At 40.8% G+C, this 14,652-nt stretch overlaps 2 protein-coding genes across 5 annotated transcripts in view; one reads left to right on the top strand and one right to left on the bottom strand.

Annotated features, from left to right (window-relative positions):
* The window catches only part of RPL24 (ribosomal protein L24), a 143,169-nt gene that overhangs the window by 65,194 nt on the left and 63,323 nt on the right, over positions 1 to 14,652 (bottom strand). The window lies entirely within an intron of this gene.
* The window catches only part of NXPE3 (neurexophilin and PC-esterase domain family member 3), a 55,121-nt gene that overhangs the window by 1,051 nt on the left and 39,418 nt on the right, over positions 1 to 14,652 (top strand). For both annotated transcript variants that reach the window (XM_059921229.1, XM_059921228.1), the window contains exon 2: positions 6,560 to 6,848. In XM_059921229.1, coding sequence (XP_059777212.1) covers positions 6,756 to 6,848 — 93 coding nt within the window. In that variant the 5' untranslated portion in view covers positions 6,560 to 6,755. The remainder of the gene's footprint in view (positions 1 to 6,559; positions 6,849 to 14,652) is intronic.

Here is a 14,652-nt window from a genome sequence, read left to right as displayed (position 1 = left end):
ATATCTTCTGTGTCTTTCATCCTCACAATCTCTCTGGGCCTGATACAGTGCAGTTATTTGTTACTGAGAAAGGAAACGAAGGGATAGATCCCTGAAGTAGGGTTGACTATCCGCATTGACCCAGAATCGGATTGTCCTGGAGGGACAATGTAAGTTACAATTCAAACATCATTTCTGAAAGGCCATCCCTGACCAATTTGTACAAATAAGACCCTCTGGCCACTCTATACCATTGGTTCTCCTCCCTGGCTGTGTATTATAATTATCTGCAGACCTTAAATAAAAAGCTGTTTCTCGGACCCTACTCCTATGGATTCTGATCCGGTTGGTTGAGTGGAATGCAGGCATTGGTATCTTTATAAGCTTCTGGGATGATATTAATGGGCATGCAAGGTTAAAGACCACCGCCTATCAACATGCCCTATTTTTTTCTTATAGCACTTTTTGCTTTGTGACTTATTTAACTGATTTGTTTACTTCTCTACCCTACTGCCCCCGCCTCCACCCCCCCCCCACCCCGGATATTATGAAAGCATTGGGGTGCTGCTTTGAAAGAAGAGAGGGCCTAGGTGAGTCAGCATTTTGGGCATGTGAGATGGGGGTACGTGAAAGAGAAGTGGAATGGAATCTGGGGAAACAAGTCCTGTAGACTTCTGTCCCTGCCTCATTTTTATCCAAGGATTGATCTTATTTGGTTGACCCATCATCATCATGGTCTTGGATGAGTCTCCAGTTCTTCCTCTAGACATTGCCCTGTTAAGTTTCTAGGTTCTACTCAGCACCCTATGAAATACAGCTGATCTTTGGAAAGTTCGAGATACGAACATTTAAGTCTGGATATATTCCATGTAAACCTGTGCTTTTGTCTTTTATGTGTGGGGTCCTTGTATTCTGAATTAAAATTCCAGATACTTGCTCTGACAAGTACATCTATGTGGCTGGCGGGTCAGAGTATTTAGGATGGGGACTGTTCCAGAAACTGGGTGTGTGGTTGTTCAATAATGTATTGTTTTTGTGTAGTGGTTGTCTAAGAACGTTAGCCCCCCCCCCCCAGAGGGTGGGGTTGCTGCCTAATTTTGAAAAAGTTTTTATTTATTTATTTATTTTGGCATGCGTTGGGTCTGTGTTGCTGCATGCGGGCTTTCTCTAGTTGCAGCGAGCGGGGGCAGCATGGGCTTTAGGCGTGTGGGCTTCAGTAATTTAGCACGCGGGCTCTAGAGCGCAGGCTCAGTAGTTGTGGTGCACGGGCTTAATTGCTCCGTGGCAAGTGGGATCTTCCCGGACCAGGGCTCGAACCCACCAGGGCTCGAACCCATGTCCCCTGCGTTGGCAGGCGGATTCTTAACCACTGCGCTACCAGGGAAGCCCCTAATTTTCTTTTTAGTACTGAACTCAAGTATTTCATTTGTTACTGACAATTGTAATTCCAAGTGATATAAGCAATCACTTTGTAATTCTCTTGTGAGATGGGGGTAGGAGGTCAGGTACCTAATGGCAGTATAGGGTTGTTGCCACAGGCCATAAAGAATTTAGATTGGCTGGTAAATAGTCTTAATCAAAATTTAGCAAAACAGACACAGCAGACCATGGATTTTACTTTTTACTTGTCATTTGAACATAAATATGAAGCATGAGTAAGTGGTGTACTAACATTTCAGAAAGATTTGAAAACAAGACTGCTCAAGTTGAGATTCCTCATGGAGTGATCACAACTTTTAGATGTGTCCAGATACTTCTTGCTTTCTCTAGTGGTAGGATGGATCATTGAACTACATGATTATTCTAGTCTTTAAGAAAATATGGACCTACTGTATAGCACAGGGAACTCTACTCAATACTCTGTAATGGCCTATATGGGAAAAGAATCTAAAAGGAGTGGATATATGTATATGTATAATTGATTCACTTTGCTGTACCCCTGAAATCAGCACAGCATTGTAAATCAACTGTACTCCAATAAAAATTAAAAAAAAAAAGAAAAATAACATGGAGCTTTTATCTGTGGTTTATATTTTTTCCAGTTATGTTGCTATTTATAAGGTTTTGACCTTTAGCTCAGATCTGAGAATGATTTGCCCTGTGTAAGTTCATGAATATAAATAGCCACTTATTGTTGGTTTTTTTTTTTTTTATTACTAGGAAAGGAAATGTTCCTATCCTTATTCCGCCCACTACTTTGTACTGAAATCTATGTACATCTCTTTGCTATAAAATTGTATTCTTGATTTCAAATATATTTTCCTTTGCTTCATTTTCAGTATCTTTAACCTGTATTTCATGTGCTTATCTCTGTTGCAGCAGGAAGAATGGTATAAAAATGAAAAACATCAACATGTGCTTCGAATGTGTCAAGAAAAGAATAAGGGCTCTCACGATTGCTTGAGTTCAGATTTTACACCGGAAGGAAAGTTAGATGTAAACCCTAATTTCTTAGTTCTGATAAGTATCTCTTCTTGGGAACTGGAAATTTCCAAAAAAAAAAAAAAAAGGTAAATTAAATTCAATTATATATTTTTATTTTTTGGTTGATCTAGGAAACTTTTTTTTAGAGTCATTCCTATCTAGCACTATTGTTCTTACTCAATTCTAAGGCAATTTGAGATACCAAATGATATTTTCCTGCTCTCTTTGCAAATAGATTTCTTGCTATAATGCCTAGGTTTTATATTTGTAGGAAAAACCCAGAAATCTGTTACAGATTTCTTTTTTCACTTTGGAATCTTTCATTTTAAATTTGTTTTCTCATATCTGATTTAATGCCTTGTTTCTCCTATAGCTCATCTTTAATTATTACTTTTAGAAACCAGCTTTTTTCTTTATATTTGTGATTTTTTTTTTTTTTTTTTTAAAGAGAAGAATTTTTATTTATTTATTTATTTATTTATTTATTTATTTATTTATGGCTGTGTTGGGTCTTCGTTTCTGTGCAAGGGCTGTCTCTAGTTGCGGCAAGTGGGGGCCACTCCTCATCGCGGTGCGCGGGCCTCTCACTATCGCGGCCTCTCTTGTTGCGGAGAACAGGCTCCAGACGCGCAGTCTCAGTAATTGTGGCTCACGGGCCTAGTTGCTCCGCGGCATGTGGGATCTTCCCAGACCAGGGCTCGAACCCGTGTCCCCTGCATTGGCAGGCAGATTCTCAACCACTGTGCCACCAGGGAAGCCCCTATATTTGTGATTTTTATTTCCTGGTGAAGATGAAGGAGAAAAACAAAAACCACCCAGAGGTGACAACTATCAACATTTTAGTATGTGTCTGTTCAAAGAGAGGTCTGTCTGGTACACCTCAGGCTGTATCTACTTAGGTGTGCAGATGGATCTCTCAATCTCAGTGTTCCACCTACTTGTGGCAGGAAGTCAGATCTTTTTCTGGCATGACCTTCCATAATGATTTTTATAAGAAGTCCCTGGCTGTGAGGGGCTTCTTGCATGTTTGCATTGCTGCCTATAAGGCCTTTTGTTCCTTTAGCTCTGAAGTCTGCTGCCCTTGTGCCATCCTTCTGCGCCACTGACCATTGCTGTGCTGCTGCTGAGCAGCTGTGAACCACACTGCCGTCCTCTGAGCTGCTGGCCTTTCCACAGTACGCAGACCACGGCTACGGTGGTGCAGCTGAGTTCCTGTGGAGTATTATCTTTGGTCTTCCCTCTCTGGCCATCAAGGAAACCTATGATTTTTTTTTTTTTAAACATCTTTATTGGAGTATAATTGCTTTACAATGGTGTGTTAGTTTCTGCTTTATAACAAAGTGAATCAGTTATACATATACATAGGTTCCCATATCTCTTCCCTCTTGCATCTCCCTCCCTCCCACCCTCTCTATCCCACCCCTCTAGGTGGTCACAAAGCACCGAGCTGATCTCCCTGTGTTACGCGGCTGCTTCCCACTAGCTCTCTGTTTTACGTTTGGTAGTGTATATATGTCCATGCCACTCTCTCACTTCGTCTCAGCTTACCCTTCCCCCTCCCCGTGTCCTCAAGTCCATTCTCTAGTAGGTCTGTGTCTTTATTCCCTTCTTACCCCTAGGTTCTTCATGACCTTTTTTTTCCCCTTAGATTCCATATATGTGTTAGCATACGGTATTTGTTTTTCTCTTTCTGACTTACTTCACTCTGTATGACAGACTCTAGGTCCATCCACCTCATTACAAATACCTCCATTTCGTTTCTTTTTATGGCTGAGTAATATTGTATTGTATATATGTGCCACATCTTCTTTATCCATTCATCTGTTGATGGACACTTAGGTTGCTTCCATGTCCTGGCTATTGTAAATAGAGCTGCAATGAACATTGTGGTACATGACTCTTTTTGAATTATGGTTTTCTCAGGGTATAGGCCCAGTAGTGGGATTGCTGGGTTGTATGGTAGTTCAATTTTTAGTTTTTTAAGGAACCTCCATACTGTTCTCCATAGTGGCTGTATCAATTTACATTCCCACCAACAGTGGAAGAGTGTTCCCTTTTCTCCACATGCTCTCCAGCATTTATTGTTTCTAGATTTTTTGATGATGGCCATTCTGACCAGTGTGAGATGATATCTCATTGTAGTTTTGATTTGCATTTCTCTAATGATTAATGATGTTGAGCATTCTTTCATGTGGAAAACTATGATTCTTGTGGCCAGCTCCTTGAGAAGGGTTTCTGCAGAGGAGCAGTTGAGGCCCTGGAGACAGAGTTATTTCCTTTATTTCACAGCCATTTCCTTCCTAGAATTTACAGGCACTTCAGGGTGGGTAGGTAGCTGGGTGTTGGAGAGGGGTGATGTTGGGGGGCTATGAAATGGTTAAGTGCAGTCTTTCACAGTACGTGGCATCCCTGTGGAGGTGGCCAGGAGTGGGGGATTTACTCCTCTGTAATTTAGGAGAGAGATACCTCTTGCCTAACATGAGTGTAAGCGCTGCCAGGGGAATTTCTGGCACTTAGTACAGTGTGCGGTACAGAGTAGGCCTCCATAATTATTTATCGTGTGGATTGTTGAATCAACATATATCATGTAAAGAGCTAAGTACTGGGAAGGAATCAAAAAGTATGATACATTGTTATCCTTAAGTTGCTTTTCTCTGATATATAGTTTCTGTTTTTGTTTTTTTTTTTTAAAGTCTTAATTGGTATAGAGTAGTTGGGGAGATGAGAAATACATAGAAATACAGAGATCAGCTGAGAAGTGAAAAACGTAAGTGCTGTGGGAAATCTGAGGATGGAAAGCATATTGGAATAGCTTAGCCTTGTCTCCTTTATGAGGCTGGGGTGACGAAGTGTTGTTGTATGTCCTTGTGGTATGGGACTTGTGGTATGGGAACGGATTAGACCAGAAGAGTGGAGGAGTGAGGGAAGAGGGGGCTTGCCAGGTCCAACACAAAACTGTAGGAGTATTGGTGCAGCTGAGGGAGTCTGAGGTCCTCTGCACTGTGGTTATGCACCCTCTTCACCTTTACCTCTCTATCCTGCCTTCCATGGAAAGCCTCACTGGGAACTAAACACTAACATTTTCACTGCTTACCTATATCATAAAAGCAGCTGGGGGACTTCCCTGGTGGTGCAGTGGTTGAGAGTCTGCCTGCCAATGCAGGGGACACGGGTTCGAGCCCTGGTCTGGGAAGATCCCACATGCCGCAGAGCGACTAGGCCCGTGAGCCACAACTACTGAGCCTGCGCGTCTGGAGCCTGTGCTCCGCAACAAGAGAGGCCGTGATAGTGAGAGGCCCGCACACCGCGATGAAGAGTGGCCCCCGCTAGCCGCAGCTAGAGAAAGCCCTCGCACAGAAACGAAGACCCAACACAGCCATAAAAATAAATAAAAAAAAAAAAAAAAAAAAAAAAAAGCAGCTGGGGAGAGCATTTTAAAATAATTACATGGAAGAACAGTTAGGAGCCACATACTCTCCAGTCCTCTGCCTCTAGCAGGTGTGCTGAAGGGTTTGGGGGAGCTGTTACTCCTGAAGCTTAGCTTTCCTCTCCTACATCTTCAGGGCAGGTGTCTTTGCTCCTGCGCCTTGTTACTCAGCTGAGGGAGCATCAGAACCACATGCGTGGTGAGGGAGCCAGAAACCCAAAGGGTGTGTCCTGTCTCCTGCCATACAGAGGGATGGCATCCCTGTTTTCCAGAGGTTATCAGAATGGTTTGCACCTAATCCCAGATCTTCTCATAAAATCACAGGTTTTCTTCTTACTGCTCTTTAAATATAATTACTCTAGTAATGTAATAAAACTTCAACTGTAAGGGAAGGGAAGTGGTTTTATTTACTTAGACCTCTTGAGAGAATTAACACTTGAATTTTGTAATTTCTAAGGGTTTGAAGATACTCTTCTTTGCTCTCTTAAAAATTAAAACCTAAATAGGTAGAAGGACAAATATCTCTGTGTTTACACAGAAGCCTGGAGCTGGGTTTAATTAAATTGTCCAGATATGGAATAGATGTTACTGTGCTCTGTTTCTTTGCTTTCTCTTATGACTTTGGGTCTTCAGTAAGGTTAAGGAAGAGGAAATATGGTGTCTCTCCTTTTACTCCACTCTTAAGCTGTTGTAATTGGTAATCTGTTTTCTCATCTCCCCTCTTCGAAGGAGTCCTTTGGAGAAAAATGTGCTTCTTAAATCAACCCCAGCTGCTCTTTTACACAAAGAACTCGTAAGGAAACTAGCAGAAAAGAAGCAAGTCAAACTGAAAGCTCACCTGCAGCTCAGAAAAACGAAGACATGGAGTTTTAAGGAGTGAAGGGAGCATGGTGTCGGCCATGGGTGATCAAGACACAGCCAGACCATGTGGATCAGTTTCTTCAAACTACGTTTTTTCTGCTGTCTGCTTGCAGTATTGATGGTGGTAGTGCTGGTCATCAATGTCACTCAGGTAGAGGTGAGTACTCAGCATGCTGCTTCATAACTAAGGGAACCAAGTCGAGGGATTTGGGGCTAACTAGCCTGGAAGACGTTGATCATCAGGAAACTTATCTCAGTCACAGTTTCTGTTTTCATTCATTCAATAAGTGTTTGAGTGCCTTCAATAGTTATAATACTGTACTAGTCACCAAAGGTGCAGTGGTTTCTTCACTATGGAGCTCGTATTCTAAATGTGCATGGGAGAAAATAAGAGTAATAAGTAATCATAGAGTATAATAATGAATGATAATTAGAAATTGTGAGAAGTACTGTAGAGATAAGAAAGTGGGTTCTGTAGAGTAGCTTTAGAGTGATGAAAGAAAGTCTTTTCAAGAAGGGGACCTTTTAGCTGACTCCTGGCAGAAAGCTGAAGGAGTATTTCAGGGGAGGGAGATGATGATGTCTTTTTTTTTAATTTATTTATTTATTTATTTATTTATTTATTTTTGGCTGCTTTGGGTCTTTGTTGCTGCATGCAGGCTTTCTCTAGTTATGGCGAGCAGGGGCTACTCTTCCTTGCGGTACGTGGGCTTCTCATTGCGATGGCTTCTCTTGTTGCAGAGCACGGGCTCTAGGCGTGCGGGCTTCAGTAGTTGTGGTGCATGGGCTCAGTAGTTGTGGCTCGCAGGCTTAATAGTTGTGGCGCACGGGCTTAGTTACCCTGCGGCATGCGGGATCTTCCCAGACCAGGGCTCGAACCTGTGTCCCCTGCACTGGCAGGCGAATTCTTAACCACTACGCCACCAGGGAAGTCCAATGAGTCTGTTTTAAGGACTGGGTGTGGTGCTCAGGACAGGGACCATGTCTTATTGAACCCTCACAAGTGCCTGGCGCTGACAAGGTACTTAGTAGTAGTCCCCTCGCCCCCTCTCTTCCATTCCCTTCATGAACTCACAGATCACCAAAATTTATGGAGTATTTTTTATCTAAACTGATGCTGACCTTTTAATTTTGTTGGCTTGTGGTACTTCTCAGGTTATAGGTCCAACTTAATTATGGTATTTCTTTGCTTTTTGGATTTTGCTGTAGACTGAGTGTTTGTGTCTCTCGAACATCCCGGCCCTGTGGGAGCTCAGGTTACTGTTTTCTCTCATGCTGTCGTGTGGTTCTTTCCCCAGCCTCCAGGAGTTTCCTTACACACTTGTGCTCTTCAGTTATCTGCTGAATACTTAATTAGGACTCTCTGTAGATCTCCTGAGTTCTGTGTGCAGCTGTCTCCTACTGTTACTGTCCTGTGGATTCTAATCAGTTTGGTCTTTTAAGACTCTCGGCTCATCTCCTCAATTTAGGGGGTGCTCCAGGCTCCACCTGGGTTCCCCTCTTGCTGCTGCAGCCTGGAGATGCTCTCAAGGCTGTAAGCAAAGGGCAATCAGTCATAGGGATCATTTCCTTTATTTCCCATCTTTCAGGCATCATGTCTTTCGTTGTCTGATGTGCAGTGTCTGGAAAGCCACTGTTTCAGGTGGAGGAGTAAATCTCACTGTTGCTGTATCTTGGCTGCAAGTGGAAGTCTGAGGGACTTGCATTTGAGGGGAAAGAGTTCATAGAGGAGCTGGAGAGAAGAATTAATGGACCAAGGAGAGGAGGAGAGGATGGGACCTATAGTACAGATGGAGCAATAACTATGTAGAATGAGGGACATGGTACATTGTGAGTGTTCTTGTTATCATTTTATTATTAATTATGTAGGAGGAGCCGTGCTCCTTCCTCTGACCTAACAGGGAAAAATGTCATAATGGTTGGCAATGTAGATACATTTGCTGCTGGAAGGTAAGACGTTGAGGGAGTGCTTGCCTAGAGAGGAGGCGGAAGGTGGAAGGAGGGTGGAGCCCAGGAGGTTGGTACGTAGGGGCTTGAAAGAATGGGGGTGGAAGATGGAGCTGACCCTGCAGGATGATAGAGGGGCAATAACTTTCAAGATCATATGTATGCATGGCACTTACTTGCATTGGTTTTGTGAGTGTGTGTTTTGTTTTACCACGTTCAACAGCCTGGGTGTAAGAACAGAGAGGATAGTTGTGTAGGTCTAGGATGGCCGAGGAGGTAGGAGAAAGAGAGACTTGAGAGGTTAGGCTATAGTCCCACATCGTTAATGTCATTATAATCAGGAAGGAATGTTAGGAATTATTGTTAGGAATTCCCCTAATAGTCCTGCTGTAGTTCTTGGAAACTTCTGGAGAATGTCCGCTAACAGCGCTAGCTATCTGCACGAACACAAACCGAACAATAATGGAGAAGGGTGGTGGCAGTAATATAAATGATGTAGGACAATTTTAATATTGAAAATATAAATAGATCTTTTAGTGGAGTGTGGTGAGACACTTTCCCTCGTCTAAAGAGGTTATCTTGTCCAGGCTGAGAGTATTGTTATGACTTTTAAACTGTTCAGTTTACTACTATGATGGTAATTGTTAAAGAAGCTTGGGGTGGGGAGTGGGGAGTGGGAAAGGCTCTGAACCTTGGTCGTCTCCCATCCCTTAATCCCTGGTCTGTCCTAGGCTTCTGAGCCTGATTGTACTCTCCTTGCAATTAGAGTATCTGAGTATTTTCTAAAAAGCACAGGTTCAATTTTAATTAAAAATATCACATAAGAAAATTAACCATCACAGGTGGTAAGGGGAGAAAAAGCATTTTCAAATATGCCAAATTCAGAGTTGGTTAAGATAAACAAACAAAACAAACAGCACTAAATGCAGCAAATATTCTTTCCATTGGTAACAGGTCTCCTTCATGTTTTTGTTTCCTCATCTGATGCTCAAGTTAGTCTCCTTTATATTGTATATGCAGAGTTTTTTGAAATTTAAGAAAGGAATATTTCCTTTGTCATGACTATTACATTTTTACTTAGTTTTCCAACATGAAATGTGGTTAGATACTTTAAATTCTTCAGCTTCTGAAACATTAATAAAGATTTATTGAATGAAAGTTGAATAAATTCGAAATAATTCATGGGGGTTTAAAAAAATACAAATCCTAGGACATCCCGTTTGCTCCATCTCAGATGTGTCACACCAAAATCCCCACATTTCCTAAGATTTGGCCAAATTCAGTTAAACAAATAGAGGAACAAATAAGATCCACAAACTAGCGAAATCTCTCTAGTTAGGTGATTGTGAGTAGAACAACTACTATAGTGAATTCACAGATTTCTGAATTTCTAGAAGTCTCTGAATGTAAAGGACTTATTATCATGTTGGTATATATGGTAGGCTGAATAAAGCCCCCAAAGATGTCAGTGTTTGAATTCTCAGAACCTGTGAATATGTTATCTGATAAAAGGGACTTTGCAGACAAGTTAAAGTTAAGAATCTTGAGATAGGGATATTATTCAGGATTATTTGGGTGGGCCCAATATAATCACATGGGTCTTTATAAGAGAGTGGCAAGAAGGTGGAGGTGATATGATGATGGAAGTGGAGATTAGAATGATGCAGGTAGAAACCATGGGAGAAAAAATATCACATATGAGAAGGAGATATATATCAATATCTAGCAAAAGTTTGTAGGGAGAGTTCTCTGTTAGTTCTCTGATAACCTCTCATTGAGGATGGCCTGTATTTATTTGTTTTTTCCTTATTCATTGATATTTTAAATATATATGTTTTCTGATTATGAAAACAATACCAGTGTATTAGGGCTTTTGGCTGCAAATAAAGCTGATTCAGTCTGGCTTTAATATTAAGGAATAATATTCATTTAGAATAGAAGTCAGGAGGTATAGTTGAGCATAATTCATTTTGCTATTTTTTCTTTTTTTTTTTTAAGTTACTCTCTTTTTATTTATTTATTTATTTATTTATTTATTTATTGGCTGCCTTGGGTCTTTGTTGCTGCGCGCAGGCTTTCTCTAGTTGTGGCGAGCAGGAGCTGCTCTTCATTGTGGTGCGCGGGCTTCTCTTGTTGTGGAGCACGGGCTCTAGAGCGCAGGCTCAGTAGTTGTGGCACACAGGCTTAGTTGGTCCGTGGCATATGGGATCTTCCTGGACCAGGGCTCGAACCCGTGTCCCCTGCGTTGGCAGGCGGATTCTTAACCCCTGCGCCAGCAGGGAAGTCCCATTTTGCTATGTTGAGCGTAGTTCAGGCTCCATTTCTCTGTAAGTCTCTCAGCTGTGCCCTCTGTACATTAGCTTTGTCTATGGCGTCCTCTTTCATGGTTGGACTTTAGGTTGCTGCCACAGCAACAGGTGGTTGCTTTCTTGTACCTGTCCAGCTTGAGATACAATTTTTTCCCTCAAAATATTCTCAAGAGTTACTTGCATTTTTTTCATTGGCAAGTAAAATTCAGAGAGCTGTTCCCAGAGTACTGGTGGTATCTGGATTCGGGTGCATGAATCCATCAGAAACATGCAGCAGCTTTTCATAGAACAGAATTGGGTCACAGGCCCATTCCTGAATCAGTCACTTGGGATTATTCTTTGATCAGTCAGGCCCGCCCCTGAGCTGACAGGTCAGTAAACAGCAGTGTTGTGTTTCAGTAGACAGGAGTGAAACAGGCCTGTGGGACAGGCAAGCGTAATGTTCACTCCAGTCCACACCTTACAGTGGCTCCAGGAGTGACCATTAGTGTTTCCTCTTGGCTCTGAATCTAAAAAGATGGCAGACCTTGAAGCTGCCCTTGTTACTGGCCTAGAATAGGGTTATCATTTGGGAAAATTAAGTAAATTGACATTTTTGCATTCTTTTTCATTTTTAAGTAGAATTCAGGTGACTTAGCACCAAGCATCTGGTGATTCTTGGATTGGGCTGTATGGGTCAGTTTGCTGGCCTTGAGTTGGTAGCTGGTGGCTACCCAAGGAACAAGAGTGACCATGGCAGAGGAAGAGAGGAAAAAGAAAGGAGAAGGAGGCATCCTGTGAGCACACAGTGCATGGTTTGGTCCTTAGTGGTTTGTCATAGCCTCACAACAACTAAAAAGGAGAGGGAGGCTGGAATATTTCCTAAAAGGTAATCTGTAGGTAAGGGAAATTTTTCTGTTTTTAAAAAATTGAGATATAATTACATATAACGTTGTGTAAGTTTAAGGTGTATGATGTGTTGATTTGATACATTTATGTATTGTAATATGATTACCACTATAGTGTTAGCTAGCACTTCTATCATGTCACATAATTATCATTTCTTTTTATGGTGAGAACAGTTAAGATCTTGTTTCTTAGCAACTTTGAAGTTTGTTACATAAACTTATTATATTTATATTAATACAATAATACAGTATTGTTGACTACAGTCACTATGCTATGCGTTTGATCTCTAGGACTTATTTATCTACTAGTTGCAAGTTTGTACCCTTAAACAATATCTCCCTAATTCCCCAATCCCCTAGCCCCTGGTAATCATTTTATTCTCTGTTTTCACGAGTTCAGCTTTTTTTTTTTAACACTTTATTCCTTTTTTTTTTTTTGGCCGCACCACGTGGCTTGTGGGATCTTAGTTCCCCTACCAGGGATTGAACCCGGGCCCTTGGCAGTGAAAGCATGGAGTCCTAACCACTGGACTGCCAGGGAATTGCGGAGTTCAGTTTTTTTAGATTTCACATATAAGTGATATGGAGTATTTGTCTTTCTCTGTCTGACTCATCTCACTTAGCATAATATTCCATTGTGCGTGTGTGTATGTATATATATATATATACACATACACACACACTGCATTTTCTTTATTCATCCATCAATGGACTTAGGTTCTTTCCATATCTTGGCTGTTGTGAATAATGCTACAGAAAACACGGGTGTGCAGATATCTTTTTTTATACCTTTTTTCATTTCCTTAGGATATATACCCAGAAATGGGATTGCTGGATCATATGATAGTTCAATTTTTAATTTTTTGAGGAACCTTCATGCTGTTTTCTGTAGCAGCTGAACTAATTTACATTCCCAACAACAGTGTATAAGGGTTCCCTTCTCTCCCTATCCTCTTTATCTTCCTTATGATAGCCATTCTAATAGGTGTGATGTGATATCTTATCATGGTATTGATTTGCATTTCCCTGATGATTAGTGATGTTGATCATCTTTTCATGTACCTATTCACCATTTGGATGTCTTCTTTGGAAAAAATGTCTATTTAGTTCCTCTGCCCGTTTATTTATTTATGTATTTTTGGCTGTGTTGGGTTTTTGTTGCTGTGTGCGGGCTTTCTCCAGTTGTGGCAAGTGGGGGCTACTCTTTGTTGCAGTGCATGGGCTTCTCATTGCGGTGGCTTATCTTGTTGTGGAGCACAGGCTCTAGGCATGTGGGCCCAGTAGTTGTGGCTCGCGGGCTCTAGAGTGCAGGCTCAGTAGTTGTGGTGCATGGGCTTAGTTGCTCTGCGGCATGTGGGATCTTCCCGGACAGGGCTTGGATGTGTGTCCCCTGCATTGGCAGGCAGATTCTTAACCACTGTGCCACCAGGGAAGTCCCCCTCTGCCCATTTTTAAAATTGGATTTTGTTGTTATTCTTACTGAGTTGTATGAGTTCTCTATATATTTTAGATATTAACCCTTTATCTGATATATAGGTTGCAAATATTTCTCCCATTCCATAGGTTATCTTTTCATTTTATTGGAGCTATCTGTTGCAGTGCAGAAGCTTTCTAGTTTGATGTAATACCCCTTGTTGATTTTTGCTTTTGTTGCTTGTGCTTTTGGTGTCATATCTAAAAAAATCATTGCCAAGACCGATGCCAAGGCGCTTCTTCTTCTAGTATTTTACAATATCAGATCTTATGTTTGTTTTTAATCCATTTTGAGTTCATTTTTGTGAGTGGTGTAAGATAGGGGTTCAATTTCATTTGTTTGTTTGTGGTTATCCAGTTTTCCCAACACCATTTTTGAAGAGACTATGCTTTCCTCATTATTTGTTTGCTCCCTTATCAAATATTAGTTGACTGTTTATGTGGAGGTTTATTTCTGAACTCTTGATTGTATTCCATTGGTCTATATGTCTGTATTTATGCCAGTACCATACTGTTTTGATTACTATAGCTTTGTAGTACAGTTTGAAATCAGGACATGTGATACCTTTAGCTTTGTTCTTTTTTCTCAGGATTGCTTTGGCTATTTGGGATCTTTTGTTGTTCCACATAAATTTTAGGATTGTTTTTTCTATTACTGTGGAAAATGCCATTGGAATTTTTATAGGGTTTTTTTTTGATAGGGATCTATAGATGACTCTGTTAGTATAGGTGTTTTAACAATATTAATTCTTCCAGTCTATGAACATGGACTCTCTTTCCATTTGTTTATGTCTACTTCAGTTTCTTTCATCAAAGTTTTCATTGTATAGATCTTTCACTTCCTTGGTTAAATTTATTCCTAATTATTTTATTGTTTTTGATGCTACTGTGAATGGGATAGTTTTCTTTATTTTTTTTCCAGATGTTTTGTTGTTAGTGTATAGAAATGCAATTAATTTCTGTATGTTGATTTTATATCCTGTAGCTTTACTGAATTTGTTGATTAGTTCCAACAGTTTTTTGATTGAGTCTTTAGGATTTTCTAAATACAGGTGACCCTTGAACAAGATGGGTTTGAACTGTATGGGTTCACTTATACATGGATTTTTTTTCAGTAGTAAATACTTCAGTACTACATAATCCACAGTTGGTTGAATCTATGGATGTGGAACTGCAGATATGGAGAAACCGTGTATATGGAGGGCTGAATATAAGTTATATGCAGATTTTCGACTGTGTGGAGGGTAAGTGCCCCTAACCTCTGCATTGTTCAAGGGTCAACCGTATGAGATGATATCATCTTCAAATAATGACAATTTTACTTCTTCATTTCTGATTTGGATGC

The sequence above is a fragment of the Balaenoptera ricei genome, chromosome 4 (genome assembly GCF_028023285.1).
Source record: "Balaenoptera ricei isolate mBalRic1 chromosome 4, mBalRic1.hap2, whole genome shotgun sequence".
NCBI classification, from domain to species: Eukaryota; Metazoa; Chordata; class Mammalia; order Artiodactyla; family Balaenopteridae; genus Balaenoptera; species Balaenoptera ricei.
Note: the sequence above shows the minus strand (reverse complement) of the source record. Positions and strands in the feature narration are given on the sequence as shown.